Raw genomic sequence first — 24,791 nt, 5'->3', positions numbered from 1 at the left:
GACGCGCTCCGCATCGCCAAGCAGCCTCAGGAGCCCTGGCCGCCCGGCAGGCCAGGCCTTGACCAGTCCAGAGCTACCTGTGTGCCCCGCGGAGGGCCAGAGCCATGGGAGGGACCCGAGAGCCAGAAGTGGCTCCCCAGGGAGGGGAGGACAGGGGAGCGAGAGAAATCGAGGCAGCAGACCATCTGGCAGAGTCACACTGCACCCACCTGTGGCCTCAGGTAACTAACCTTTCACTCACACTTGTCTATCAATGCACCTGTCACACCCATGTTCGCCCTTCAACTCCCCACATCAGGACTTGCAGGTAACGTCTATCTCCTCATAGCTGCCTGCGTGCAACCCCTGTCCTCCATACCTGTTCCCTTCATCTGCCCTGGAGATAACACCTATTTCCTCTCACCTGCCCCTCCAGGTAACACTTGTCCCCCTCATACCTGCCCTTAAGATGTCTGAGCTCTCGGGGATCATATGTCCCTTCTTACCTGCCCCTCCAGGTAACACCCGTTCTCTAAAGTCTGCCCCTTCCACTGGAATCCCTGCATTTTATCTCATTTCATGCCACACTGGCCCCTTCCTACCTGTAAATGAGCCATCCCACCTGTCCCCTAAAGCTCTAAACTCACCTGTTCCTCACACATTCGTATTTCTTCACCTCTCAAGCAGTACCGAGCCACCACACGTGCACACATTCACACACACATTCCTTCCTTTGCAAACAAGCACTCACACGTGCAACCTGCTAACCTGTCCCCTCAGTAAGGCCTGCCCCCGCCAGTCCCCAGCCTCCTGGCCCTCACCCATCCTCCTCCGTGACAGTGCTGCACCTGCCCAACACCCCAACACCTGCCCTCCCAGAAGAGCTGGCCACAGACAGGTCACCTGAGAGCACAACTGCCGCTCACACCCCTCTCTGCCTGTACCTGACACTGTCACTGACTTCCAAGGACTCCCCCGTACCTGTCTTTCCTACTTGTCATTTCAGGTTACTCATCACAGACAACAGAAGCACCTCACCTTCCCCACCTGTGTCCTAACCCCAAGCACCACCTGATCTCCAACCCACACACTGGTACCCTCCTCATGGCCTTCCCTGCCATCATGCCTTTCTCCAAGCCCTTGTCACCTCAGAGTGTCCCTGTGTCACCTGCACACTTGCTCACCTGTGTCTCACTCCTAGCGCTGTGTCTGCCTCTCTTGGTCTCTCACTGTCTCTCACTGTACACACCACTACTTCACACAGACACACGTTTGGGGCAGGAATCTGTCCTTGGCCACAGGTATCTGTGTCACCTATATACCTGTTTTCCCAGGTACTCTCTACCCACTTCTCTTCTTGTCCCTCAGGTACCCTCTATCCACTTCTCTTCTTTCCTACATACCTAATTTCTCATGTTTCTCTCTCTCTCTCTCTCTCTTTTGCTGCACAAGGTCACACCAGTAACCCCCTACACCTGCTGTTCCTCACCTGTTTATCCTGGGGAATCCTCTGCCCTGGTAACACATTCAATCATTTCCTCGGCAAACAGGTACCGAGGCTTCCACAGCCCCTACGCATACCCCCACTTAATCTCTCTTTGCTTCACATCTCTTCAGCTGGGTCTAGGGGACACCTTCTCCTGGACACGGCCCTGTCCCATGGACATGCACCTGGTTCCCCACACTGCAGCCACCTCTCTCCTTTTCCTCCCCCCAAACATCCATGTGACCGGAGTCCCTTTGCACCTTTGCAAGCATTGTGAACCCACTGCACACCTCTGCCTCATTCTCTGCTATGTTCACTTTCGCTACCTGTCCCTGCAGCCTATCACCCCCACATCTTTAGGAACAAACTCTCAGATCTCTCACACCTGTCTCCAACCTGCTTCTCTCCAGAAACACCAGTCCCCTTTGTTGGCGCGTGTCTCTGACCAGCTCTCTCCTCAAGGAGCGCCTTCCTCCGTGTGCATAACACCTGTAGCATGCGTTAGACACGTGTCGCCTGTTCCCAGCCACCTCCACACCTGCTCCCTGCACTGCACAGCATCTTAAGTCCGAGGCTCTCTGACTTCAGTGTGCATCAAAAACACCTGGTCCAGGTATCACTGTCTGAGTAGCAGGTGCTTGTAATGTGTGCCCCACCTGTTCCACCACGTAACACCTGCCCTCCCCATATATACTGATGGCGACACGAGGATGAGGATGAGGGAGATGGTGACGACAAATCCCGATTACTAAGGCCACCATCCATCTCTGTGGCAGACACTAACTTCTTCACACTCATTGTCTCATTTGTCCTCACAGGACCCTCATGAGGCAGGTACTTGCCTCTTGTCCCCATTTTACAGAGAAGGAAACTGAGTCCATAGAGTTTCTTTGAGGTCCCGGAAACAGGTCGATGTTAGAGATTTGAGTCAAATCAAGGCTGTCTGACTTCAGAGACTGCCCTCCTAGCCATCCAGGTGTCCTTGCCTCCCCCATCTGCCCCTAAGGTGACCTCCTCCCTCCACAGACACACCTATCCACCTAGTGACTTTGGTGACACTTGCTTCTCCATTATCTCCCAACCCCATCTCCCCTACACTCCAGGCTCCTTTCTCACCCTCCATTGACTCCTGGGGCTACATGCTCACCCCTACCTCCCCCACAAGCTGTTTGGGGCCAGCACAGCCCCCTCCCAGTGCACCCTTGCCTCCCCAGACACACCCCTGCCTCCCAAACCGCCCCTCCCTGCATGCTGGCCTTTCCTTTCCGCACACCCTCACTTTCATTTCCTTTCTCCATTTCCACCTTTGCCACCACCTGCCCCTATCTCCTTGTCCCTGTCCATGTCTGCCAGTCTGATTCTGAGTCTCTCTGTCTCTCTTGGTTTCTGGTCTCTCCACCCCTCTGTCCCGCCCTGTCTTTTTGTCTCTGTCTCCCAGTCTCTCTTTGTTCTCTGTATTTCTCTGGTTGTCTTTGTCTATGTCTGTTTCTCTCTGTACAGGGTCTTTACAGCTCTCTGACTCTCAGTTTCTCCATATCCTGGACTCTGTGTCTGTCTCCTTGTCTCGTCTCTTTCCTCCTTTTCTGTCTCTGGCCCTTGCTCTGTCCTCTGACAGTACAAATATTGGAGGGCGGCATCATACTGACCTGCGTTCAAGTCTAGGCTCACTTCACCCCTGTGGGACTTTGGCCAAGTTACTTTTCCTGTCAGAGCCTCAGTTTCCACATCTGTGAAATGGGCATCCATCGTGGCAGTTCCTAACTCACAGGTGGTGGCGAGGATGGGGTGCTGAGGGAAGCAAAAGGCCTGGTCAGAGGGGGCGCTGAACTTCCTTCTGTGGGTTCCCCCTGCCCCCTCCTGCCTCTCCCCTAGGCTGCTCCTCACATTCCCTTCACCTGGCTGTCAGTGGGAGTGCGTGTGCGCAGGGTGGAGGATGGAGGGAGAGGTGGGCAGAGGCATCCCCGCCAGCCCAGGCCTGGGCATGGGACCCAGTGTGGGGCTGGGGACAGGGATCGATCCGCCTCGGCGGCAGTGCGCGGGCCAGGATTGCATCTTGTCACAATAATTTATTGCTCTCATCCCGTCTGATCGATGGCGTTGAATTAGCGCCGTGCCTGATGCCCCTGGAGCCCTAAGTCCCCCCGCAGCCCGGCTGGACCCCGGCCCTTGTGGGATCCCCGGTGGCCCGGCACCCAGCTCCAGCGTCAGCCCGCCCAGGCCCTGCCCCTCGCCCGGGCCCTCAGGCCTGCCCCACTGCCTCCGGTCCCTCGTCCCTCGGAGTCTCTCCGGTCCCCAGTTCTCTGCCCCTCATGTTTGCCCTCCCGGGTCTTTGACCCCATTTCTCTGTTCCTCCTTTTCTCTGACCCTGGATCACCCACTTCTCCCCATTTTTGTCCTCAATTCCTTGTCATCTGATTCCCTGTCCCTGTCTGCTCCTGTGTCTCAGTCCCATCCATCTGCCCCTCTAGCTCTCGGCTCCATCCCTATTTCCCCAGCCCTCTGACCCTGTCTCTTTGCCCTCCTCATTTCTGTGCCTTGATCTCCTACTTTCTGTCCCTTTGATCTGCTATCTCTGTCTCTGATTCCCTGCTGAGCACAGTTTAATCTAGATTCCACCTCAACACCATTTCCTCAGTACACTCTTGGTGCCAAGCCCCAGGCTCTGTCGGGATGCCTGAGCCCTGGTTCTTGGTGGTTGCCGTCTAGAAGGATTCTGGGTCTCTGGGCTCCCTGAGTAGCTGGTTCTGGTGTACACCACACCCCGCTTCAGCTCTCTGCCCGCACCCCTCCAGCATCACCAAATAACGGTCATTTCCCTACTGTCTGTCACTCTGATAGAGGGGTGGGGCCTGTGTGGAGTGAGGCTGGGGGTGGACGTAGAATGAAGGCAAGGGTGGGGAAGGGGCGGGAGTTGGGGATGAGGACCAGGAGGAGAGGTAGAGGATGGAGCTGGCGTCTGGGTGGGGTGGGACCTGGTGGAGGTGAGGAGGAGGGGTAGGGTGGGCTTTGGAGTTGGGGGTGGGTCGGACTCCCAGGGGACACCAGCCTCCCAGGACTGAAGAAGGGTGAGGTGGGGCAGAGGACAAGGAATCCACACCTTAGGTCTGCCCACCGCCGGGCCCACACCTGAACCTTCTGCTCCTACCTCCAGGGCCGGGCTCGCCTGCATCCCTCTCCTGCTTCTGCCCTAATCCCTCAATTTTCCGCATCTCTGCCCCCTCCTCTCCTTCCTCCCAACCCGGGGTCTCGGGCGCAGCCCTCGCTCTCCCGTGACCTCCAGCTTTCTAATCGACTTTGTTTCAGCCTCTCTGGTTCGCTCCTTCTGCTGTGTTTCCCCACCTCGATCTCCCCCTGCCTGTCTCTCTGTCTCTTCTCTCTGCGTACGCATGTGGCTCCCAGTCCACTTCCTGTTTCTGTGGGACTTGTCCTCGTCCTCTGTGTCTCTTTCCGTCTCTGTGCCTCCCGCTTGGGGTTCCTGCCTATCCCCCTCCATCTCTCCCTCTGAGTCTCGCTCCTGCTTCCTCTCTGTTCTCCATGTATCACGCTCCACCCCCTCGGTCTCTCTTCCTCCCTGCATGTCTCCCCTTCTCTGTGCCCCCCACCCCAGCCTCCAGCTCCTCCATCTCTCTGGGTCTCTGAGGGGAGGCAGGGTCCATGGATGGGGTCGGGGAGCAGCCAGAGCTCCCTCCGCCTGGCGGTGGCGCCTCCGCCCTCCCTCTCCCCTCCCCCAGAGCTGTTTGGTAGGCGGGGTGCGTGGCACTGCGGCTCCCACCTCCCCAGGGACGCTCCCTCACCACCCCCCAACTGACACCGTTCGGAGCGCTGTCCGCAGCCCCAGGGACATCAGGCAGAGACAGATTCAGGGAGAGAGACTGAGATGCAGAGACACGCACACAGGGCCCAAGGCAGAGACAGAGACAGACAGGGAGAGACAGAGGGAGTGGGGTGTGGGTCTCTGCCCTTGCCCTCACCCACAGGCCTCTGTCTCTGGCCTGGAGCCTCCTCACCTCTCAAGTGAGGGTCACAGACACACCTTCCCCAGCCTGGGAAGCCAGCCCTGTCTGCCATTCTGTCCCTGTGTGTCCTGCACAGTGCAGTCGAGGCTGTGTGTGTGTGTGTGTGTGTGTGTGCGCGCGCGCGCGCGCGTGCAGATGCACATGACTGTGTGACTTGTGTCACAGTGTCTGTGAATGTGACCTGTGTAGACATGCATGTTCCTGGGCACAGGTGACTAAGTATGGGTGCTGAGTGGAGCCACACATGTCCTGTCTGTGAGCATGTCATGTCTGTGAGTGTGTCATGTCTGTGTGTCATGTCTGTGACGTGTGTCATGTCTGTGTGACACATGTGTGGTATTCAGCTGTGTCTGGTGTGACTGTCCAAAGCTCTGGAGTTGTGCCGTGTCTGGTGTTTTCACATGGTGTGGCTGTGCAGGGTGGGCCCCAGGGACCTGGGGCAGCTCTCATCTCTGAGGGCAAGATGAGGAGGTTCAGTCCCAGAGAAACAGGGTGGAAGGACCGAGTGAGTGCGCCCCGGGGAGGACCCTGGCAGCTGGGCTGGTGAGTGTGGGTGTGAGGGATGCAGCTAAGAGCCCCCCAGATCTTATGTGTCACAGACCAGCTGTGTGTTTGTGTGGCGCTGTGTTGGTGTTCGGGGGTTGCTGTTGCGTCTCTGAACTTGTGGGCTTGTGTCTGAGTCTGGGTTCAGATGTGGATGTGTGTGTGTGCGTGTGTGTGTGCGTGCGAGTGCGTGCCTGCGTGGCAACTTGCGGGAGCTGAATGTACCAGCTTGAGTGTTGGTTCATAACAATTGAGTGATACTGTGTGTCCAGCCCTGAAAAGCACTGATGACTGTTTGTGTATGTGTATGTTTGTGTGGTTGCAGGTTTCTGTGTGGCTGTTGGGTGGCACGTGTGTGTGCAACTTGTATGAACTTGAATCCAAGTCTGTGTGTGAAGCTGTGTTTCTGGTGTCACCCTGTCTGCTTCTGTGTGTTTTCTGTGGGTCTGTCTCTGTGTTAAGGGCGACTGTGGTTTTGTGTGTGTCCACGTGGGGATTACAATGTGTGGTATTGAGAGAAGTAGTAAGCTGCGAGTGGTGTGTGAGTGTGGTGTGTGGGATGTGGGTGATGTGTGTGGTATGAGTGTTGTGTGTGGCATGTGGTGTGATGTGATGTGTGCGGGTGTGTGTGTTGTGTATGTGGTGTGATGTATAATAGTGTCTGTGGTATGGCGTGTATGTGATGTGTGTGGTGTGTATGGTGTGTGTGTGTGTGGTGTGTGTATTTGTGTGAGGTGTGTGTATGTGTGGGGTGTGTGTTGTGTATGTGTGTATGTGGTGTGTGGTGGATATGTGGTGTGTGGTATGTCTGATGGGCAGTGTATGTAGCATGTGTGGTGTATGTGAGAGTGATGTGCTGTGTGTGAGGTGTGTATGCAGTGTGTGGTATGTGTGTGGTGGACATGGCATACGTGGTGTGGATGTGTATGGTGTGTATATGTGTGGGGTGTGTATGTGGTGTGTGGTGTGTGGTGTGTCTGTGATGGGTAGTGTATGTAGTATATGTCATGTATGTGAGGGGTAGTGATGTGTGTGTGTATGGTGAGTATATGGTGTGTGTGTGTGATGCGTGTGTGGGGTGTGTGTGTGGTGTGTGTGTGGTGCATGTGCGTATTTATGTGTGTGTGTGATATGGTGTGCGTGGTGTATACTGTGTGTGTGTATGTGGTGTGTGGGGTTAGGTGTGTGTGTGGTGTATGTGGTGGGTATGTGTGTGGCGGGGGTGTGTATGGTGTGTTTGTGGTGTGTGTATGTGGTATGTATGGTGTATATGTGGTGTATACGTGTGGGGTGTGTGTACACCCCAGGCACAAAGTCACCCCCAACCAGGGTCAGGCCAGAGTATTGATGTGGGCAGTGTGGGAATGGGGGTGGCGTCCGGGATGAGGGGGGCATGCCCATGCAGGAAACCCCACATCACCCCTGAACCCCCTCCTCTCCAGGACAGGCACAGGGTCTCCTGGTACCTGTCGAGGGCGGCCCCTGAGTCTGCTCTGTGTTCACATGGACGTGGCCATAGTCTGGACGGACAGGTGTGTGAGCACACACACGGTCTGTGACCACAGAGAGCCGGCTTCGTGCACCCAGATAGGACAGGGTGTTGGGGGCTCGTTTGTGTGGTGAGAGATGGGTGGGGCTGGCAGCGGGCCCACGGCTGGGGCTGTGCATGGTGTGTGCCTACTAGTGGCTGTCGCTGTGGGTCTCTATTATGTGCACAGACGTGTCCTGCATGGGTGTGTGGCGTAAGGAGGGCTATTTCCCCAGGTTGTGCCTGAACATGTGGCCGTGGGTGGGTGCAGTCGCGGTGTGTGCGTGCGTGCGCATGTGTGTCAGGGCATGGTGTGTGCATGCGGGGGCGGCGGTGGGAGAAGGGTCTTGGGCCGCGTCTCTCTCCTCTTTAGACAGAGCCCCGGAGAAGATATGAAATTTAAAAAAAAAATCAATTTTCATTCCACTTGTGCAGATTGTGTTAAGGGGAGGTGGGGATGGGGGGCCTGGGTGAGGGATGAAGGGGCTGGGGGCGGTGCGAGGCCCGAGGCGGCTCCCGAGGCCACCGGCGCAGCTTAGAGAAATCAAAACAACTGGTTAAACCCCAGCCCGGGGGGCCGGGTTGATGGGGGGTTAGGAGACAGAGGCAGAGAGAGATGACAGAGAGCCCAGAGAAAGAGAGGGACAGAGACAGACAGAGACAGAGAGAGGCACCCAGAGAGAGAGATGGGGGAAACAGAGACACTCAGAGATGGAGATATTTAGAAAGAGAGGTAGGCCGAGATGAGCAGCAAAGACCCTCAGTGACAGAGACAGAGAGAGACCCTCAGTGACAGAGACAGACAGAGACCCTCAGTGACAGAGACAGACAGAAAGACACGCCAACACCCGAAGGAGCTGAGAGAGACCGGGAGACCTTTGTCTCGAGAGACAGCCACAGAAGCAGGTCTGAGACAAGGGCATGTGTCACATACACGCACACACACATATGGATCACGGACCCATGCAGAGACACGCTTGGGAAGTCCACAGACGGAGGGACAGGCAGACAGATGGGGATGGTGGGAGCAGGAGTGGCAGGGGCCTTGGGTTGGGGTCACCGCGGAGTGCCCACCCTACCCAGTGTGTCTGGGTGTGTCTGTGTGTACCTCTGCAGGGGCCGCTGTGTCGGTCGTGGGTTTGGGTCCGTGATCTTGGTGTGTATGATTGTGACTGTGTCTGTGAATGGCTGTGTGTGGCCGTGCGGTTGGCTGTCTGGGTTGGTGCTGGTGTGTGTATCTCTGTGGCTCCATGCATGACCAAGTGCATATGTATGCGCTCGAGGGTCAGTGGTGCTTGTTTGTGTGACTGTGTGTTTCTGTGTGCTGTTGTCTCAGTGTGTGATTGTGTGCTTGGGAATCTGGGTTTCCGTATTTGATTGTGAGCCTCAGTGTGTGTTTATGTGTCTACACAGTGTGTCTAGGATTTGTGATTGTGTGTCTTTGTTTCTGTGTGAGTTTGAATTGGTGTGTGTCGTGTGTATTTGTGTAAAATTGTGTGTCTGTTTCTGTGTGTCTGTGACTATGCTGTGTGTGACTGTGTCACAGTGCTGGTGTGTGACTCTACTGACACATGCAACTGTGATGTGGGCTGTGTGTGGCAATGGTGGTGTGTGTCTGTGTGATGTGTTGTGTGGGATGTGGTGCTGTGTGTGACTTTGTTGACATGTGGGCTCCTGCGGTGTGTGATGTGTGATGGTGTGTGTGTGGCTGTGCTGGTGTGTGCATCTGTGCAATGTGTGCTGTGTGGGACATGGTGGTGTTCGTGCCTGGGTTGGTGTGTGGGTCTGTGTGGTTGTGCTTGGCAGGGAGAGAAGGGAGGAGGGCCCTCGCCTGCCCAGCGCCTCTGCACACCGCTTCACTCACATGCGCACACACATTCGGTGCCATGGCTGCGGGCGGTAGAGATGGGGGGTGAAGGGGGGCTGGAGGAAGCAAAATAAAATTAAAAATTAAAGCTTGCCTGGAGTCCCCATCCGCACCGCGCCGGCCGGCGGGGAGGGGCGGGGGGTTGTGGCTGCTCCCCCTCCACAGCCACTGGGGCTAGGGCCGTTTGTCCATCTGTCTGGCCGTCCTACCAGGCCCTCTTCGGCCCTGCAGCCCCAGGCCCCGCAGGCCCTGCTCCCTCCATCGGTCGATCAGCAATCAATGGGGCCAGGGGGGCGCCAGGGGCAGGGTGAGATCAAAGGGACCCCAAGAGACGGACACCGGGACAGAAACAGAGACAGAGACATAGAGATGGAGACATGGAGACAGAGACACAGAGACAGGAAGATGGGGCATGGAGACAGACAGATGAGACAGAGATGGGGGACATGGGGACAGGACAGGGACTTGAGGAGGAGGAGATATGGAGACTCTAGATATCAAAACAGAGCGATGCGGAGACCCAGAGATGTGGGGACCCAGAGACGTGGGGACACAGAAGTGGAGACTATGTGGGAACCAAGAGACAGGGAGGCGTGGAGACCCAGAGACGGGAGGGACAGATGGACAGGGACAGGGCGGCAGAGGTGATGGGCATGGGCAAGGGGTCCAGGTCCCTGTGGGGCCTGACACAGGATCAAGGCTGGGCACAGAAGTGGCCACAGAGACCGCGAGATGGCAGAGACGCGTGTGAGACATGGCGGGGGGAGCGTGGGAGCAGGGCCCGGAGCGCCGATCCCACGGCTCCTCGTTATAACGTGTCCGGAGGAGGCGGCGGGGAGTTGAAAGCGTCGGGAAGAGAAATCAAAACCAACACGGAAATGAGAGGGGCCAATAGGGGGTGGGGGCGGGGGGAGGAAGGAGGGGACCCTGAGAGGCAGAGAGAGCGGGGAGGTGGGAGAGCGATGGGTGGGGGAGAGGTGTGGGGGAGCGGGGCTGCTGAAGAGACGACGCGGGACAGGGACAGGGTGGGGGGAGAGACAGGAGAGACAGAGATGGTGGAGGGGGAGGGAGAGACAGAGATGGTGGAAAGGGCGGGAGAGACAGACGGTGGAAAGGGCGGGAGAGACGGACAGCAGAGATGGGGAGAAAGTCATAGATAGAGAGACAGAGATGGACACCCTGGGAAGACGGAGAGACAGACGGGAAAGAAGCAGGGGTGGGAGATGTAGAAACGGAAGAGACTGAGTGGTGGAGGAGATGGAGAGGGGGGAGAGGGCAGTGAGGTGGGGGGAGAGACCCCCTAGGTGGAGGAGAGAGTCAGAAATGGAAGGGAGATGATGGGGGGAGACTGAAGGCAGAAGAGACCAAGTGATGGGGAGAGACAGAGATGGAGAGGGAGAGATACCAAGAGACAGGGGGCAGATGGAGAAAGATGGGGAGACAGGTGTGAGAACAGAGGGGGCCTCGGACAGGGGTGGCTCCAGGAGGCAGATGGGAGGTGGGGGTATCTGGGGTTGGGGCCTCTGTGGGGAGACCGGGCATGTCTGAGAAGTCTTGTCCAGTGTCCAGGGGGTAGGTGGGGCTCATGGGGGAACACAGTGTGGGCTGCCAGGGTCTGAGGGGTTTGGGGGGGCATGGGAGCAGTGGGGAGTATCAGGGTGTCTAAGAGGAGTGGGTTTTTGAGAGCATCTGGGGGGTCTCCAGGAAGAAGGTGCTCCAGAGGTGGGGTCTGAGGGTGGCAGTGAGGGACTGAAGTGCCTGAGGGGAGGGGTCTCGGGAGCGCGAGGGCAGCGTGTGTCTGCGGAGGGGTGTGAGAGGGAGTGGATTCCAAGGGTGTGTGTGTGGAGGGGAGGCGCCTGTGAGGGGAAAGGTGCGGGGAGACTGGAGTGAGGAGGGAATGGAGTATCTTAGGGGCGTAAGATATCTAGGGAGAGGGAGTGTCTGAGGGAGGGGGTCTGAGGGGGAGGCAGATGCGAGGGGAAGGGGTGTCTGAGGAGGGAGGCAGATCCAAGTGGCAGGGGTCTTCAGGGTGAGCAGCAGGTCTGGGGTCTGTGGAAGCCTCCTGCGGGGCGCTGGGGGCTGCCCTGTGGGGTAGGGGACTGGAGGAGGCGGGGCTGGGCCTGCCCCCTGCAGCCTGTCCTGGGCCGCCGCGGTTGGGGCTGCGAAAGGGCTGGAAGAGCCCGCCTGCGGGTCGTCCGGGTGGGGCGGGTGTGGGGGCAAGTTTCAGAGCAAGATAAATCTGGGGCAGCCGGAGAGAGAGACAGAGGGAGACCCAGAGACGCAGGGACCGACCGACCCGGGAGGTCAGGCGGGAGAGCGGGGACGGGAGACGGCAGCAGAGACTGTGCGGGGCGCGAGCGGGCGGGCGTGAGAGCCAGCGAGTGTGAGAGCGTGAGCGAGTGGCGAGGAGCGGGAAGGGAGGCTGGGAGCCGCGTGGTCAGTGATGGAGGCACCGAGTGAGGAGGAGGCTGCGGGAGGAGAGGCTGGGAGGGAAGGAACGGGGTGGGGGGGGTGGCTCGGGGCTGGGAGCGGCTGGTGACAGAGCGGTGCCTGCGGGAGGGAGTGGGCAGAACGGATTGCGGGGAGAGAGCAGCGGGCTGGGGTGGGGACATGGGAGAGGGGGAGGCCCCGGGCAGCGCCCCGCTGGCTGACCTGTGTCTGTCTCTCCTGCCCACCCCGTCCCCGTGTGTCTGTCCCGGCCTCTGCAGGGCCGGCTCCGCCATGGACTGTAGCTGCGTCTCCGACCTTCTCTTCGCCCCGCCCGCCCTGCCGGCTCTCTGGACCCCCGGTAACTGGCCCGGACCTCCCCCATTCCTTCCCCCACCCCTCAGGCCTCCCCAGTGAGCCGCACCCCCCTTCTCTCCGTGTCTCCACGTGTCTCACTCTAGTCCGTGGGTCCTTCTCTCTCAGTCTTGGTCAGAGTCCCCCAAATCAAACCCCTTCGGAGAAACTTGGCTAAAAACTTCGCAGCCAGATTACCCTGCCACCTGCCTGCTGGGACATGTGGGTCTTCTGGGAGGGTGGGCAAGGTAAGGAGGTGAGTGAGGGGTGAGGACAGAGGGGCCCAAGGCCAGGCATCCCTGCCATGCACGTCTCAGCCAGCTCCCATGCCAGACCTGCGGGGAAAGAGAGCAGGGACTGGGCTGGAGGGGGCACTGAGGGGTTTCCGGGGAGGGGGAGCATGGATGGACAGATGGACAGATGGCACTGCCCAGTCAGGGGGACGTGCAGGCATGACCCAGCCAGCCCGAGACCCAGGAGAGAGGACAGCTTGCTCAGAGTGGAGGTTTGGAACTAGGGGTGGTGGATGGTGAGGCTGGTCGGACACCATGCCGATGTGCAGCAGGAGGGGTGTGTGTGTGAGAGAGAGACAGAGACAGAGACTCTGTGCTTGGTTATTTGGGGTCTCATTTCAGAGTGTGTCCCTGTGTCACACTTCAGTGTTTTCAGAAGGGGTCACACTGGGAGAATGTGTCTGCACAGCCTGTCTTTGTGTGAGCTTGTCTATTTGCTTGTACGTGCCCATCTGAGGCTACTTGAGTGTCTCTGGGCTGGGCGTGTCTGCATTTTGGGATGGGGGTGTCTGCCGGCTCCCGAATGTACCTCTGACTGAGTTGGGTGAGGAGCCTTTGCCTGTTTCTTGCGGTCTGTCTCGTGGTGTATGGTGTTCCGAATGGATGTCTCGGTGCATTTGGGGCTGTTGGGGGGATGCGTCCATGGGCCTGTGTTGGGGGCTGTGTCTGGTTCTCAGTGTAGGGTCCATGTGTGCATGAGTGAATTCTGGGGGTTTGTCTGTCACATGTGTGTGTCTGCCTACTGAGTTTGGGGGTCTTCTCTCTAGCTGTGCCTGTGCCTCATAGGTACGACATATTTGAGGGTGTGCATTCAGAGACAGATGGAGTGTCCGGGTTGGGTGTCCCGTTGTCACCTTGGGGTCCTGTGGGTGTGTCTGTGATACAGGTGCCTCCCCAGTGGGACGTGTTCTGGGTGTGGAATGGGTCAGAGCTGGAGTCTGGATCCAGCCCTGTCATGGGAGGTGAGAAAGACCCAAAAATGAATTGAGATAAAAATTATCCCTCAAGAAGGAGACTACCTGGAGCTCCCCGGGAGGAACAAGCACCCACTTTTATATACCAGGCAGCCTGTGTGTGACCCTGTGCCCCCTTGCCTTCCACCTCTGAAGTTTTAAACCAGAGAGGGTAAGGACCTGCCCGTAATCACACAGCAAGTGGACACGGCGATGCTGGTCTCCCCTGCCCTGGCGCACCGCAGCCTCCCCTCTCCTGCACTGCTGCCAGCTTTGTATGGACTCACTCTGCCTTCTGTTTTCATGCCTGGGTCTGGGGTCTCTAAGGAGGGGGAAGGGGGCATAGGATGTGGCATAGGAGTGAGCACAGAATTTGGACCCAGGGCTTGGGGCCTTCTGCATGGGAGGTGAGACTTTGGGGTGCCCAGCTCCTGGGGATATGTGGACAGTGGGGTACCACCCTCTGCATGTGAGACATGATGCTGAGTGAGCCGTGGGTGTCAGTGCTGACACATGGGTACCTCCGTGTGCGGGTTTGGGAAGTTGCTCTACTGACATGCTGTCACCCTGTGTGTCTGGGGACATGGGTATCTCGGTGCTGTGTTCACCGTCTCCATTGTACAGTGTGTTCTTTGGGTATCTGGGGTCCTGTGTGTGTCTTTTCATGCATCTGTGTTGTTAGCAGGTTCCAGTCTTGAGATGTGTAATTGTATGTTGTGCTGGGTGTGCACTGTGGGGTTGTTGAGATGACGTGACCTTGAGTCTTGGGCAGCCCGTGTCTGCCATGTCAGCCTTGGTGGCCCCCAGCATGTGTATGGCACTCTGGTGTGCTTGTGTCCCAGTGTGTCTGTGTATTTCAGGCAAGTGAACTGATGTGTGTGTGACGTCCTCCGTGGGCACATGTGTGTGCATGCGCACACACACCCTGTTCTGGACTGCTCTTGGGCAGACATGGGCATGGACATGGGGCGGAGGGGACACAGGGATGGGAAAGGTATAATACACAGGCAGGTGCAGACATGCACACAGCCCCAGCCTGGATATGCCTGGATATGCCAGGGTGGGTCAGTGGGGGGCTCTGGGGAATGCCAAAAGGTGGAGCAGGGGACAGGGAATGGGGAACAGAGACAGCAAGAGCTGGGGGCGGTGCAGGGTACAAGAGAGACCAGAGACCTCCTGGGGCTGGCTGGGGACAGTGGGAAGACTAACGCCGCTGGGGAGGGGGTGCCCCTCTCTCCCATTGCTCCTAACTGTCATGGGTGCGGGAAGCCAATCCCTCCTACCTCCACCTCCGGATGCTGAGCCTGGGGGAGCTGTGCTAAGGTAGGAGGGGTCAGACTGGTACCAACACAGCGTCCCTGGATGACTGGGTTCTTGCCCATACTTGGATAATTTGGGGACCAGACACCAGGGGAGGAGGTTTGGAGAGTGGAAACCAGGTCCCTAAAGATGCCTGAGGCTGGAGGAGAACTAGATGCCTCTCAGGTTACTGAGTCCAGCAGGACCCAGAGCCCTGGACTTGGCATCCTGACTCCAGGCCACTCCCTCTCTCCTGTCACCAGGGTTTGCCTTCCCGGATTGGGCCTACAAGCCAGAGTCATCCCCTGGCTCGAGGCAGATCCAGCTGTGGCACTTTATCCTGGAGCTGCTGCAGAAGGAGGAGTACCAGGGCGTCATCGCCTGGCAGGGGGACTACGGGGAATTTGTCATCAAAGACCCTGATGAGGTGGCCCGGCTGTGGGGCATTCGCAAATGCAAGCCCCACATGAATTACGACAAGCTGAGCCGGGCCCTGCGGTGAGGAAGGGCTGGGGGCTGGATCCCAACTTGTCCTTTTCCCCCCCACTGTCCCTCTGGTGCCCCCTCTGCATCCTGGGGCAGGTTCCTGCTGGATCCCACAAGGCACAGGGCTGTGCGTGAGTAGCCGTCATAGCTACTTGTGAGTGGAAGGAAGGCAAGGAGGAAGGACCCCTAAACCTGGGCTTTGGAGTCTCGCAGGGCAGGGTCCCCACTCCTGCCTCATCCCTTCCTTGCCTTGTGATCCCTGTTAAGGGACTTCTGTGAGCCTCAGTTTCCCCAAGTTCTAGTGCTCTGTACCTCGTGCCTGGGACAGCACACGCATTAAGAAACCCCAGATTCCGCCCCAAGGCTCCCCCTGCACCTCCCCAGCACCACCGCTCTCCCCACAGTTACTACTACAACAAGCGGATTCTCCACAAGACCAAAGGGAAGAGGTTCACCTACAAGTTCAACTTCAGCAAAGTTGTGCTTGTCAATTACCCGCTGCTGGACATGGCGGCAGCTGCCACCGGCTCCCCACTCTTGCTGACCCCCAGTCCCTTCGGGGGGGCCCCAGGGCCAGATGCTCCTCCCCTCACCCCTGAGGTGAGTCTGGGTATTGGGGTCCTGGGACTGAGGCACTTGGTGCCCACTCTGGGGAGGGGACAGTCTGAGCAGGGCCGCTTCCGCCACTCCCTCTCTAGACCCTGCAAACCCTGTTCTCTGCACCACGCCTGGGAGAGCCAGGGACCCGGACACCCCTGTTCTCCTCGGAGACAGATAAACTGCGTCTGGACAGCCCTTTCCCATTCCTGGGCTCTGGTAAGAGCCTGGAGGTTGTGGGGTGCTGGGGGGGCACGGTGGGAGAGGCTGCAGGCTTGAGGGAAGAGGATAAGAAAAGACAAGAGAAGGGATGGGGAAGGGGGCCCATCCCAGGCTGTAGGACGTGTGTGTGCGCGTGTGTGTGCGCGTGCGTGTGCGTGTGCGTGTACGCGCGTATGTGTGCGTGCGTGTGTGTGTGCGTGTGTATAAAACCCAGAAAAGGATGTGAGGTGAGGGAGGGGAAATGAGAGGGGGACAAGGGCTTTCAGGGGTGCCTAAGGAATGGGAAGACAAGTGGGGGATGGGAGGAGATGGAGTTGGGGGAAGCTGTGTGAGAGGGTGAGATGCCATGTAGGAGGGGTGCAGGGAGATGGGGTGGGATATGGCAGGGAGGCAGCCCCCTTTGCTGGTCCCCAGGTAGGCAGGCACCCCAGCCTGACCTACCCCTGTGCCCCCCAGGTGCCACCAGCTATTCCAAGCCCCCTGGCCTGCTGGGTCCTTATGGCCGCGCCTTCCCTGAGTACCCCTGGAACTTTAACCCGTACCTCACGGGCCCCTTCCCCAAGCTGCCTCCCTCTCTCTACCCCCCGCACTTCTACCCCAACCCTCTGGCCAGTTCCCTGAGCCACCTGCCCTCGGCAGGGGCAGGGGGAGGCCCCACAGCCGCACCCCTGCTGGCCTCGACAGGGGAGGGCCTGGGCCCCGAGCGCCCCTCAGGCCTGGCAGCGGCCCCTCGTCTGGCACTGCCGGGGGCTGGGGGTCCAGAGGCTGCCCTTGGTGGGAAGGAGGACAGCGACTCGGAGCTGGAGATCACCGACGTCAGTGGCTGCAGCTCTGACAGCGAGGGCGATGAGGCTCTCCCGGTGCCCCCCAAGGCAAAGGCAGGCAAAGGGGGGACTGGCAGCTGAGCCAGCAGGGGGCAATGGATTCCGCTGAGGCAGGGACCAGGGCAGCCGCCCGTCTGCCCTTGATGCCTGGCCCAAGGCCCAGGACCAGCCCTCAGCACCTCCCAGGTCTGGGCATGTTGCTGCCCCAGTCTCCTTCCCCAGCCCCAGAGTTGGGGTCTCACTTCCCCCTCCACAGAGGACAGAGGGAATGTGATGGCCTCCAGACTCCTCCCCAGGCTCCAGTTTGAGGGGGTCCCCGCCTGGCCCCACTCCCAAAGTGCAATATGGCGCCCAGCCTTCCCCGCCCGCCCACCCCTGTGCAGTGCCCCAAGTGTTTGTGTGGCCGTGTCTCTAACCCCCCTGTGCTGGCCCCAGTCCTGACACCCCCCACATAGGCCCCCCTGGGGACAGGGAGCTCAGAGCAATAACCCCGCCCCCAGCCCCCACCCAGGAGGGGCCCCCTTCCCACCAGCTCCCCATGATCCCGACAGTCACCTCCAGAGAGTTTACTACAGAAATAAAAGAACAGAGTGAGACTCGGGGTGCCCAGTGCTGAGCATGGGGGATTGGGGGTGGGAGCTGGAGGGCGGTGTGAGGGGGACGCCTCATACCTAGTGTGTGCGGAGTGCCTGGGGAGTAACAGTTCAAACAAAGAAATGAATGAATGAATGAACAACTAGAGGCAGGCGCAGAGGCACAGACCCAGCAAGTCGACGCCAGACAGAGAGAGTTCCAGATGCCACACCAGGCCCCACCACACCCTCACACACAGATCTCTTCTTAGATAATATATATTAAAAAATAAACCTCCAATTCAGGGTATAAAAACAGAGCGAAGGCACTTGGGGGTGGGGAGTGGAGGGGTGGCCCCCACAGGCAATACTGAGATGGCCCGGGTCACCGTGGTGCCCTCCGGAATGAAGCCCTGAGTCCCCCAAGCAGAGGGCAAGAGGGAGAGATGGCCGAGGCTCATGCAGGGCCAGTGACCCCAGCTGGGCCCCTCCCAGGTGTGGCCCACAGCTCCCTCTCCTCAGGCCCGCAGGGTGTGAGATGCTGCGGCAGCTGTGTGGGTGGGGGGGGGTCCCTCACATCCTCTCCCCGATTCCTCTCCTTCTTGCAAAAGGCCTGGGGGATGTAGGAGAAGAGGGGAGATGGGGAGAGATGGAGAGAGAGACAGGGAGAGACAGACACAGAGACAAGACAGAGCGGAGAGAGAAGGGGAGGTGGGGAGAGGCAGGCAGGCACAGAGACAGAAACAGAGATTATCAGAAACAGAGACACAGAGATGAGAAACACGAGGTGGAGTGGGGAGATTCAGAAAAGACAAAGAGGGAGATGGACAGAAGGGGCTGTAGGGACCCTCCTTTCAGGACAGTGCCCTGGCCCCCAGATCCCCCACTCACCTTCCTGGGCAGGGACCTCAAGTGCAGCCAGGCTGGGGGACAGAGTTCCCCCCAAGCTGAGACAGGAGGGGTCGCAGGCGGCAAAATTCCTCCTCCAACTCCTGATGGCATGGGGGTCATGGATGAGGGGGGCCCCCTCCTTCCCCGGCCCACTCAGGGCACCCCTGGTCCGCCCCGCCCCACCTCTAGCTGCTTCATGGTCTCCTCCAAGCTGAGCAGGTTCTCCTGGATTTCCTGGGTCCGTGCTGGGCTCAGGGGGCCGCCCCCTGGGACCCCATCCCCATCTCGAGGAGGCCCCGCCCCATTGTCTTCTTCCGCCGGAAACAGAAGCTGCTTCAGGGACAGCACTGGCCAGGGGCAAGGGGGGCAGAATCAGGAGACCAGGGGGCCGGGATGGGATCTGGGATGGGGGATTCCGAACGGCATGTGTAGGGGCTGGAGGTGAGGGTGGGTGCCAGGCAAGGCTGAGCGGATGGGGTTGGGGGATCCAAAGGGAGGTGAAGAAGTGAGGCTGGGTTTAGGGTTGGGACAGGGCAGGAAGGTACTGAAGACAGAGAGATGGTCAGGGAGAGGGCAAATATAGAGTCAAGGAAGGGATGGCGGCTGCAGAAGAAGGACATGGGCACCCAGGACAGTGGTGCAGGCCAGGTGGGTTTGGAGCATTTGTTTTCTGGCAGCTGGGCGTAAGGAAATTTTTGACAGGGAGAGCCTTGTTCTAGTTGGAACAGAGGCACTGTTTGGGCTGGTGGCTACCCTGGAGGGGCAGGGCTGGGCTACCTTTCCGAAGGGCCGTGGCAGCGAGCTGGCCCTCGGGGCCTGGTCTGCAGAAGGGCAGGAGGTCACTGAGGATTCTCTCGGTCCGGGCTGGGTGGGGGAACAGGGAGGGCGCTCAGATCCTGCCGGGCCTCCTGTGGATGCCCCTCTTCACCTGTGAGCCCCAACCTGGCCCCTCACCCAGCATCCCTCTGGTCTCACCATCAGCCAGAGACGTCTCTCGGCCACCATTGCCGTTCTCAGAGCTGCTGAGGAGGGGTTCTCGGGTGCTGAGGGGAGGAAGTGCTGGGTGACCCCACACTCCTGGCCCTGTGTAGGGGCTGGAGTACAGGGGGGCCACAGGGGCAGGGAGACAGAGAGCTGGAGGTGGGGAGGCAGGGAGGTCCGGAGAGAGAGACAGAGGTCGAGGCCGGGAGACAGGGAGACAGAGAGGCCCAGACAATGGAAGACACAGAGGCCTGGAGACAGGAGACAGATGGGGCAGTGGTGGGGTTGGCACACACACACGCGCACACATGCATGCACACGCTCTCACACACACACGCACACATGCATGCATACATATACTACACATGCACGCACAGTCACATGCTTACGTACAGGCACACATGTACACACATGCATTCACACGTGCACGCTCACACACATGCACACTCGACAGGACTGGGGTTTGCATTCTGGAGTTGTGGAGGGAAGCCAGCCCTGCCTTCCGGCCCCCCTCCCTGAACCTCCAGCTCTCTCCATGGCCCCCCTCACCTGCTCGGGCTGGGCCGGGGCTTAGGGCGAGAGGCAGGGGCAGGGACTTTCAGGGATCCGGCAGTCTCGGTGATGAGGGCACACCAGCTGGGGAGAAAGGCCAAAGCCCGGGCAGTCAGAGCGCCCAGACCCTATGCCGGGGCCTCCCCACAGCCCTCCTGTCCCCGGGAACCCAGAGGCCTGGGCCTCCTCAACCCACACTCAGAACTCAGACCCCCCCTCACTTCTTCCGCTCCGACACAGTCTGTGCCACCAGCTCGTATATCTGGGCCTCCTGGTCCCAGGTAAAAAGGACGTAGAAGGCTTTGTGATCTGCAGGGAGAGGGGGAGATGGGACTCAGAGCCCAGGTCCCCCCAGTGCGTGCCCCTTCCTGAGCACAAGCTGGGGAAGTCACTCACAGTAGCGGTGCTCTCAGGGCTCCCATGACTCAACCCACCACTCCCTGTCCACTAATATCCAGGGCCTGATGTGTCCCCTTGAGCTCCCCACTCACACCTCCTTAGGGAATCAGGCAGGTCCCCTGGCCAACCTAACAAAACCCTGCCAGCCACTCCCACCCTCCAGCCACTCCCACCCTCCAGCCACTCCCACCCTCCAGCCACTCCCACCCTCCAGCCACTCCCACCCTCCAGCTGCTTCCAGTGGCCCTGGTGCAACTTCCCACCTGTGTGTTTACAAATCCCTCCTCACTGGGCTCCTGGCCTTTCTTCTCATTTATACAAGACACGCCTCTGTGCAAACACCTGCAGCAGTTCCTACCTCACTTATAAAACCTACTAGGCCTAGCCCCACCCTGCCTACCTCCACCCACTTCCCAACCTCTTTGCCAGAATGCTGACTCCCTGGCTCTGCAGAGGGTTCTGCTCCCCATTCCACAGGCAGCTCTGCCTAAAAGAGACACCCTCTGCCCTGGGCCATACAGTGGCTGCGCTCACCGGTGGCCACCTCGCGGGTCATGGCAGAGGTGAGCCGCAGCACAGGCCGCAGCATGGTCTTGCCGTCAGGCGTGGGCGTCAGTGTCCGGCTATGGGACTTGAGCAGCAGCCGCTCATCCTGGCGCTGGAGCAGCAGCAGCAGGTCATCCAGCAGCAGCACATGTACCTCTATGGGGCGAGCAGTGCTCACACAGCGCCCCCATGCAACCCCCTCCCCGCCCTTGGCTCACTGTCCCCACACCCTGCAGTAGGTGGCTGCCCTGGCACTCACCCACAGCCTTGTCCTTTGTCACCCGCCACGTCAGTGGGCCCTCGTGGACCAGTTTCTTCTTGGTGATGTCCAGGTTCTGAGGCAGGAGGGGGTGGTGGTTCGTGCAGGTTGGCGGGGGGTGATTGGGGTTGGTGGGGAAGGGAAGGGAAGGGCAGGGCAGTGACCAGGGATGACCACAGGCTGGGGATCATGGAATTGGCATGAGGTGGGGGCCAAAGCTCTCGATCCCTGAGTATATTATGGGATGGGGAGGACAGGCTGGGGACTGTATCACAGAATCCCCTGGGCCAAGTAGAGTAGCGGGGCAGGGGAGGCAGGAGGTTGTAAGGTCACACCTTGAACTCGCTTAGCATGGGGTCACTGCTCTGCCGAAGATGGGACAAGTCCAGGCGCCGCTGATAGTCTTTGAGCCTCTGGGGCAGAGACGGGAGCATTATAGGGACAAGCTAAGTGCTGGGGCTGACCCGCAGTGACCCACACTGGTAAGGCGAGAGTCAAGACCAACTTCTGATGGGAGCAAGCTAAGGGTCGGGCCTAACCTCCATTGACCCTCAGAGGGAGGTGCTGAGGGCCAAGCCAACCCCCAGACACACAGTGACCCTTGAGGGAGACAAGCCAAGGGGTGGGTGTGACTTCTGGACAGGTTGAGGTAGGGTCCACCCCCTGCTCTCACACCACCCTCTGTCCCAGGTGTGGGGCCAGCCCAGGCTCACCAGCAGGTCCTCCATGTCACGCACGGCTTGGTTGACGTGGTGTAGAATTTCCCGGCAGCACTCGGCTGCCAGCTCCACTTTCTCCCGTTCGGTGGGCTCTTCTGCAGGCAAGGGAGAGAGCAGCTCTGCTGAACCCCTGCCCTGGAGGCTCCAGATTCAGCAGCCAAGGTTAGACAAAGGACAGCTGGTTGGGCATGGTGGCTCATGCCTGTAATCCAAGCACTTTGGGAGGCTGAGGCAGGAGGATCGCTTGAGACCAGGAGTTCAAAGCCAGCCTGGGCAACATGGCGAGACCCTGTCACTACAAAAAAATAAAAATAATTAGCCAGGCATGGTGGTGTGACCCTGGGGTCCCAGTTACTCGGGAAGCTGAGGTGGGAGGATGGCTAGAGCCTGGGAGGTCCAGGCTGCAGTGAGCCGTGATGGTACCACTGATGAAAATGAGTGAGAAAAAAAATTAAAAAAAAAAAGAGGAGAGCTGAGGCCCAGAGAGGCGGGCCTGCGGTACCTGTGTTCTGCCCGATGCTCTGCAGGAGCAGGGGGTACTTGGTCAGCCGCTGCATCTCCGTGGGAATCATGTCCTTCAGCTGCAGACGGCGGCACCGCGGGCGGCTCTCAGCTTCCTGCAGGAAACTGGTGCTGGCGCTGTGATGGCCCAGGCTTCGGGCTCACCCCAGGGTGCAGGCACCTAGGAGTCTGGGTTTCCAGGCCCCTCCTCCTCGGGAAGCTGGAGTCCAGACCCCGCCTCACCTGCACGAAGGCACAGAACCGAGGCTCCTTGCGTTGCTTGGCTTTGAGCTGCTCTAAGGCAAACGACTGGCGGCTGCAGAAGCGGGAGGAGATTTTCTGGAACCAGGAGCCCTCAGCACCATCAAACTACAGTGAGATTCAGGCCAGGCAGGTGTCTCAGTGGGGATGGGCAAGAACAGGGCCTAAAGTATGACATGCTGGAAGCCCAGACCCTGGGACTGGATTAGGGTGGGCTCAGGACTCGCCCTGGGCCTGGATTCCAAGTGTCTGGCTGGGAGGAGGGGGAGGGCTGGGCATCTCACCCGGGCCAGCAGCACGTCTCCGATCTCCTCGATGAGGTAGCCACTCTCCTGCCTCCGCTTCATCAGGCGATCGAGGAACAGGGCTGTGGGGGCAGGAGGAAAGGGATGCTCCATCAGGGCCTGGAATATGCTGTGTGGGGCCTGCTGCGGCGTGGTGGGAATAGGGCTGCAGGTGTATCTGTGTCTGCTCTTCAGGGCCGGATGGCGTATCTGCCCCCACCCCATGTGAACCCTGGGGTTCCTGAGCAGGTTGAACCCAGGGCTAGAACAGAGCTGCCCGTGGGGCAGTGGGGTACACAGAGGGACCCTGGCGCTGCACTCACAATGCACCTCGATGAGCTCGTCCAGGCTGGGGAAGATGTTCTGCAGCTCCTCCAGGGAGAAGAAGAGGCCGTCCGCCATGGGCTGGAAGAAGAGGTCGTGCAGCACCCGCAGCATGCGCACATGGGCCGCTTCTGTCACCAGCAGCTCTGCAGGGCCACCAAAGCAGGAAGCACGTTGGGGAGGGTGCAGACTAGGGGGCATGATCTCAGGGGCAGGCCAGAGGAATGAGGCAGAGCAGGGAGGAAAGCAGCCTAGGTTGGTGGGAAAAAACTCTCTGGCTAGCCATGGTGGTTCACACTTGTAATCCCAGCACTTTGGGAGGCCAAGGCAGGAGGACTGCTTGAACCCAGGAGTCCAAGATCAGCCTGGGCAACATGGTGAAACCATTTCTACCAAAAATTAAAAAAAAAAAAAAAAAAGCCCGAGTGTGGTGGTGTGTGCCTGTGGTCCCAGCTACTTGGGAGGCTCAAATGGGAAGATCCCTTGAGCCCAGGAGGTTGAGGCTGCAGTGAGCTATAATGGCATCACTGCACTCCAGCCTGGGCAACAGAGCGAGACCTTGTCTCAAGACAAAACAGCTGGGCACAGTGGCTCACGCCTATAATCCCAGCATTTTGGGAGGCCGAGGCGGGTGGATCACAAGGTCAGGAGTTTGAGACCGGCCCGGCCAATATGGTGAAACCCCGTCTCTACTAAAAAAATTCAAAAATTAGCCGGGTGTGGGGGCAGGCTCCTGTAGTCCCAGCGACTCGGGAGGCTGAGGCAGAATCACTTGAACCCGGGAGGTGGAGGTTGCAGTGAGCCAAGATCATGCCACTGTACTCCAGCCTGGTGACAGAGCGAGACTCCATCTCAAAACAAAACAAAACAAACAAATAAAAAAAACTTCTCTTGGTGGAGTCATTTGCCCTCTTAAAAGCCACTGAGGGGCCAGGTGCAGTGGCTCATGCCTGTAATTCTAGCACTTCGGGAGGCCGAGGCGGTCAGATCACGAGGTCAAGAGATCGAGACCATCCTGGCCAACATGGTGAAACCCCATCTCTACTAAAAATGCAAAAATTAGCCGGGCGTGGTGGCAGGCGCCTGTAGTCCCAGCTACTCGGGAGGCTGAGGCAGGACAATTGCTTGAACCCGGGAGGCAGAGGTTGCAGTGAGCTGAGATCGCGCCACTGCACTGCAACGTGGCGACAGAGCGAGACTCCGTCTCAAAAAAAAAAAGCCATTGAGGAGTCCTCAACCCACCACCTTTCCCTTTTTGCTGTGCCAGCCAGCCAGAGTGACGAATGGTCCCCGTTTGCCTGCACGGGCTTTCAGTAATAAAACTGGGAATATCCTTAGCAAATGGGGACAAGCTGGTCATCCCACCCGCCAGCAAGCTTGCAGCTGTGTTTAACCATCAAGCCACATTATACAGTGATTGACAGCCTCAGATCCAGGGACCCCGCAGAAGGCATATGTGTGAGTTTCAGGGGCCCTTGAAATCCCCTGAGTCTAAGTGCACAATTTTGTATGTTATAGATATTCTTTCTGGGGAGAGAAACTGCTATCCTGTCCAACATGATAGTCACCAGCCACGTACAACTCTTTACATTTTCGTTAACTGAAATGAAATTTTAAAAGTCAGTGCT

At 58.8% G+C, this 24,791-nt stretch overlaps 2 protein-coding genes across 2 annotated transcripts in view; one reads left to right on the top strand and one right to left on the bottom strand.

Annotated features, from left to right (window-relative positions):
• The first annotated feature begins 12,140 nt into the window (after nt 1–12,140).
• LOC105507874 (ETS domain-containing transcription factor ERF) lies at nt 12,141–16,955 on the top strand. The gene is made up of 5 exons (XM_011936591.1): nt 12,141–12,207; nt 15,009–15,243; nt 15,636–15,831; nt 15,930–16,047; nt 16,507–16,955. Exons 1-5 carry the CDS (start codon nt 12,141–12,143, stop codon nt 16,953–16,955), a joined length of 1,065 nt encoding a protein of 354 aa, XP_011791981.1.
• A 754-nt stretch (nt 16,956–17,709) lies between these two features.
• Nucleotides 17,710–24,791, bottom strand: part of ARHGEF1 (Rho guanine nucleotide exchange factor (GEF) 1) — a 23,699-nt gene continuing 16,617 nt past the window's right edge. Inside the window, exons 15-29 of the mRNA XM_011936571.1 lie at nt 23,163–23,309; nt 22,840–22,922; nt 22,538–22,663; nt 22,296–22,410; nt 21,788–21,888; nt 21,410–21,487; nt 21,075–21,150; nt 20,804–20,971; nt 20,092–20,179; nt 19,868–19,954; nt 19,313–19,380; nt 19,115–19,201; nt 18,521–18,684; nt 18,338–18,438; nt 17,710–18,059 (exon numbers count right to left, since the gene is read on the bottom strand). Of these exons, the coding sequence (XP_011791961.1) occupies nt 18,355–18,438; nt 18,521–18,684; nt 19,115–19,201; nt 19,313–19,380; nt 19,868–19,954; nt 20,092–20,179; nt 20,804–20,971; nt 21,075–21,150; nt 21,410–21,487; nt 21,788–21,888; nt 22,296–22,410; nt 22,538–22,663; nt 22,840–22,922; nt 23,163–23,309 (1,472 nt within the window). The 3' untranslated portion in view covers nt 17,710–18,059; nt 18,338–18,354. The remainder of the gene's footprint in view (nt 18,060–18,337; nt 18,439–18,520; nt 18,685–19,114; nt 19,202–19,312; nt 19,381–19,867; nt 19,955–20,091; nt 20,180–20,803; nt 20,972–21,074; nt 21,151–21,409; nt 21,488–21,787; nt 21,889–22,295; nt 22,411–22,537; nt 22,664–22,839; nt 22,923–23,162; nt 23,310–24,791) is intronic.

Source organism: Colobus angolensis, unplaced genomic scaffold (genome assembly GCF_000951035.1).
Source record: "Colobus angolensis palliatus isolate OR3802 unplaced genomic scaffold, Cang.pa_1.0 Scaffold154, whole genome shotgun sequence".
In the NCBI taxonomy this organism is placed as follows: Eukaryota; Metazoa; Chordata; class Mammalia; order Primates; family Cercopithecidae; genus Colobus; species Colobus angolensis.
The sequence above is the reverse complement of the archived record's forward strand: the minus strand, read 5'-3'. Positions and strand labels throughout refer to the sequence as shown.

Excerpts from the sequence above, each read along its gene's own strand:
- LOC105507874 (XM_011936591.1), top strand. The coding sequence starts at position 12,141 with ATGGACTGTAGCTGCGTCTCCGACCTTCTCTTCGCCCCGCCCGCCCTG. Across the intron at positions 12,208-15,008 it reads GCCGGCTCTCTGGACCCCCG|GGTTTGCCTTCCCGGATTGG; the intron begins GTAACTGGCCCG and ends TCCTGTCACCAG. Across the intron at positions 15,244-15,635 it reads AAGCTGAGCCGGGCCCTGCG|TTACTACTACAACAAGCGGA; the intron begins GTGAGGAAGGGC and ends CTCTCCCCACAG.